At 41.4% G+C, this 4,622-nt stretch overlaps 1 protein-coding gene across 1 annotated transcript; it reads left to right on the forward strand.

Moving 5' to 3' along the window:
* Positions 1-213: 213 nt before the first annotated feature.
* On the forward strand, positions 214-1,758 carry tal-AA (tarsal-less AA). The gene has a single exon (XM_017082130.4). The coding sequence runs from the start codon at positions 1,002-1,004 to the stop codon at positions 1,098-1,100; it is 99 nt and encodes a 32-aa protein (XP_016937619.1). The 5' UTR covers positions 214-1,001; the 3' UTR covers positions 1,101-1,758.
* Positions 1,759-4,622: the final 2,864 nt, after the last annotated feature.

The following is a 4,622-nucleotide window of genomic DNA, read 5'->3' on the forward strand; positions in this document are numbered from 1 at the left end:
CGAGAGCGAGAGAGCGCGCTCTACCTGGAAATGAATGAAAACACGACCATCTCCCCACTCGCTCTCTCCCACTCGGCTAAGAGAGATGTGCCCATTAAGAGCGGCGCACCTGCCGTCTATCGCTCTCTTTTGCACTCGCTCCCGCTCTCGGAGCTCTCGACTGCGACGCCGGCAGCGCCGTCGAGCCGGCCGAGCATTTAAGCTTACGACTTGACGAAAATCAAATCAAAAGATCGACAACATTCGACGAGTGCAGATCACCAGCTCACCAGCTCAAAACATCTGAAATATCAGACAACCCAGAGAACTAAACTCGCAAAGTCCGCAGATTTTCACGCAAACCCTTCAAGATTTTCCGTGTAGTTTTCCAAAAAATATAAACAATTCATCATCATATTAATAAACAATAAAATTAAGTGTCAGTGACTTTTGAACACAGAAAATACACACCCAAACGTGACTGTATAATCAGCCAAGAAACCCAACAACTGGTGGTGATAATAAAAGAACTTACAACAACAGCGACGAGAACCAGTATAAAGTTCAATATCGCGTTGATTCAAATTAAACAAAGGAGAATCGACAGCAGCAGCAGCAGCAGCCACAAAAAGCCAGCTCGGTTTTGTCATTCAAGTATTTTTGGTCAATACACGGCATACGAAATGGCAGCCTACTTGGACCCCACTGGCCAGTACTAACGAAGCTATCCAGAGATATTGTTAAACATCTTTAAAGATTCGCAATAAATCAAAGATCTTCGCCATGGCCGCCTATCTGGATCCCACTGGTCAGTACTGAAGAAGAAGGAGCATACGTATATCTTGAGTTCCTATCCGAAAGTTATCAAGAAAAAGTATCAAAATGTCGCTCGATTTGGACCCTACTGGCACCTACTAAGGATCCCTCGAAGGAAACCTTTTTAGCCAAGCAAACAGGGCTAAATATTGCAAGAGATACTATCATATCTTCAAAAGAAACCCCCAAAAACACATCTATACAAAATGCTGGACCCCACTGGAACCTATCGGCGACCCCGCGACTCGCAAGACAGCCGCCAAAAGAGGCGACAGGACTGTCTAGATCCCACCGGGCAGTACTGATCCAACCCCATACCCGACTGGAGAGCCCCATAACGCCCGTGCCTTATCCAAAAATTCTGGGCATGATTGGGGGAGCGCGCTGGTTGCGCGTTCGTGGCCGCGAGGAGACTTCCAGCTGCCGGCGCAGGAGAAAGCTGGGGATTCCCCGGCAGACCCCTGCGATGCGATCTTTTGTATTTATGTAGTTTTTGCGTAGCCTACCAATACCTATTACATTAATTATTTATTATTACCATACTATTTAAATTAAATATTGTTCATTGCTGTTCACAAAACACCGAAGCGCACACATACATATCCTATATCCTATATTGTATCACACCATATATGTTATATATATATATTCATATACACTGGTAATTGTTTCTTCAAATTGGAAAAGATTACGCAAAGAGTATTACGTTTAGTGTCATATTTCCCGAGCAAATCTTCGTTTGTTTAAATTATTAATTTTATTTATTGCCAACGATTTGTAATGTTTTTTGCGCTCGCTCGAGAGCCAGGAAAATCATACGGAGCGAGAAATTTTGTTTAGATCTTAAGCGTATTAAGCTATTTATATGTCTACACCTGCGACCAACATCCAGACACCCCATACACACACCTCTCACACCCATAAAGATATAATATTAAAAGAAAATCATATTTAAAACTGAAACATTTTTCACTCCTTACTGGGGCTTTTTACTGGGTCTTGTGTATCTCATCGATGGACCAGCGCCCAGCACAAAATTGTCGCATTAAATTACAAGATTTTCCAGATACACAGATACACACACACACACTGGCACAAAACTCTGGGGGCTCTGCCGCGGACAAATTGCTGCCGGGGGAGCATAAAATATGATTTTCCAAACGGCCAGCGCATATTTGATGAATCTGTGGGCATTAATTAATGTCACTGGGCGGTCGCCGATGGCCAAGCGGCCTGGAAATGATCAATAAAATTGGAAATCCCCCTTCTGCGGCGAAGGGGGGTTCAAAAAAAACGCATTTTCCCAATGCAAAAGCACTATCCAGACAATCAAAAGAGAAAATCTCGAGCGGGCAATGCTGATGCGGAAGTAAAAGTTCAATGTTCGTTTGTGCTCCACAAGTGATTAGGTCAATAATAGCACACCAGAAGCAACAGCAACAACAGTCGAGAACTTGGGATTCTCGACGAGAGAGAGCTGGGTTTCCATTTAAGAGAGCCCGAGCTTTCCACGCTCTCTGTCAGCAGGTTTTTCCAGCAGGAAGTCCCCCAGAGAGCTTCACACGCGCAGCGAGAGAGAGAGCGGAAAACTGCGAGGAAAGAGAGTCTATTAATAGACACGCGCGCACATTAGCTTTTCAGTATGAAGTTCAGGGAAATCCACTCGGAGCGAACAGCTGATCGCCGATCGCCAAGGTTGCTGCGCCGCTGGCGCTGATGACGTCGCCTAACGGAAAGCTTTCCCAGACACTCAGCGATCAGCGATTCGCATTGAAAACCCAATTGAGCGATCATATCAGCCCGTGGGGATCCCATTCGATTTGATATGATCCGTTAAGGTTCGAGGTATATGAGATCTTCCCAGAAACCCACACACGCTTTGACCCAGATAACTTGTCGTCGGTGATATGAATGAATATCGCTTTCAGCCACAGACTAAAAGACAACTCATAACGCCGAAAAAACAGACAAGCCGAGAAAGTACAGATAGTTAGGCGAAATTCAGATACCCTTTAAAAGAATAGTGGTTCCTGAAGATAGGACTTTAAGATTTATAATGTTAAGAAATGGGATCTAAGAAAATCTATATTTTGATGTACTTATTATAATTAAGTCATTAACCTATTTATCCAGAGTTTATGAGTAGTAAAACATGTTATTCTCAAAGTTTATTTATGTAAAAAAATGATATGTGACTAAGAAAATAGTAACAGACAGACTGATGAAAGCTATTCGAACTTGTTGTAATGTAATATGGTTAACTGGGAACCAGTTCAGATCAATGACTAATAAAATGGCAACTTCAGTTCCCAGTAATGAAATATTTAAAGTAAGGCTTTTGTTTTTAACTTATAAGTTATTCAAATTATTTAAAAACAAGAACAATGTATTTCTTAGGAATATTCCAGAAAGACTGCAACTTTAGTAGGGGATTACTCAAGACTTTTCGTCCCCCGAAATCATGTAAATGTTATCATGTATATGATAAAAAGTTCTTCAAGAAGATCCCCAAGCAAAGCTGGTGATTGATCTCTCCTTTGTTCATACTTTCCTCCGTTTGAAGTGTGAATTCTGGGAATAAGTGATCCAAAAGAGTATCCACACAAAAGCAAAAGGCCAAAAACCGATTCGGCATAACCGCAAGCAGAACTTTCTAAGTGAAAGTTGGCCGGGGATGGAGCTACTAGAAAATACTGTCAGTGCTTGTGACTCTTCGCCCGACTTTTAGTCAGTCACTCGGAGTGCGACGGGATGACAGCCCCCTTCAGTACCGCCCCCGGATCCACCCCAGTACGCAGCTCCGTCCCACGAGACCCACACACAGATACTCACACACACACACGGACGTATAACTTGACCTACATTTGTGCAAGACAATAACAACGAAAAAAAGCAACAAAATACACACACAAAACAAAATTTATACACAACGCTGTGAGAAAAGAAAAAAAAAAAGAAAAGGCAAGAAATTTCCAACGGTACATGAGCTGCTGGCCGGGTCTGAATCAATGTTTATATATGAATCGGCAGGGCTTCGGATTCCGAATCGGAATCACAGGCCCCTCTCTCTGGGCTTTTTTTATTTTTCTGAAAGTATTATTATCGTAAAATTGATTTCATTGAAGTTGAAGTCGAGTTGCCGTTGTTGTCGTATCGGTTTGGTCGAGGCTTTTGCACATATGTACACACGATTATATCGCTTTCTGGTACACCCCGCTTATGTATTTTGATAATTAGGCGAAAGGTGAATGAACCCATTGGCTCGATGCCGCTGCTCCGCGTTCAATTTACACATTTTGGTATTTTGGTAAAAGAAATCGAGTCAGAGTCAGCAGACTGCAGCCCGTGGCTCGGCGGTTCCGCATTGGAAAACGCTAGAAGACACCACAAATAGAAAGCGACAGTGGATGTCAAATCAATCTGGGACAAAGTCAACTCTCTGGATGACTCAATTGGTTAAACTTTGCATCTAGGTCTTCATTGGGATTTTTTTTAATATCGTAGAGTTGGAATTTTTGATTATTTTTATAAGAATATCAAGTAATTCGGGTTAAATTACATATATTTCACTAAAATCAAGATCCTAAGTAAATAAAGCGTTCAAAGCTTAAAAAGACTATGTTTTTTCTATAGTTAAAACTTATGATCACTGTTGAAAAACGTGGGAAAAGATCGATAAATATATATGCTACTCCTTTAATATCGTAATTAAAATCTAAGTCAAATATTTTATTTTACTCCTATAAATAGTTCAAATGTGGCTAAGAAACAATGTGAAAAACTGTGGAAATGTTTTTGGAAAAATCTAAAATAAAAATTCTGTTGGA

Source organism: Drosophila suzukii, chromosome 3, assembly GCF_043229965.1.
Source record: "Drosophila suzukii chromosome 3, CBGP_Dsuzu_IsoJpt1.0, whole genome shotgun sequence".
Lineage (NCBI taxonomy): Eukaryota > Metazoa > Arthropoda > Insecta > Diptera > Drosophilidae > Drosophila > Drosophila suzukii.

What these genes read in the sequence shown, in the direction of transcription:
- tal-AA (XM_017082130.4), top strand. Translation starts at nt 1,002, where the DNA reads ATGCTGGACCCCACTGGAACCTATCGGCGACCCCGCGACTCGCAAGAC.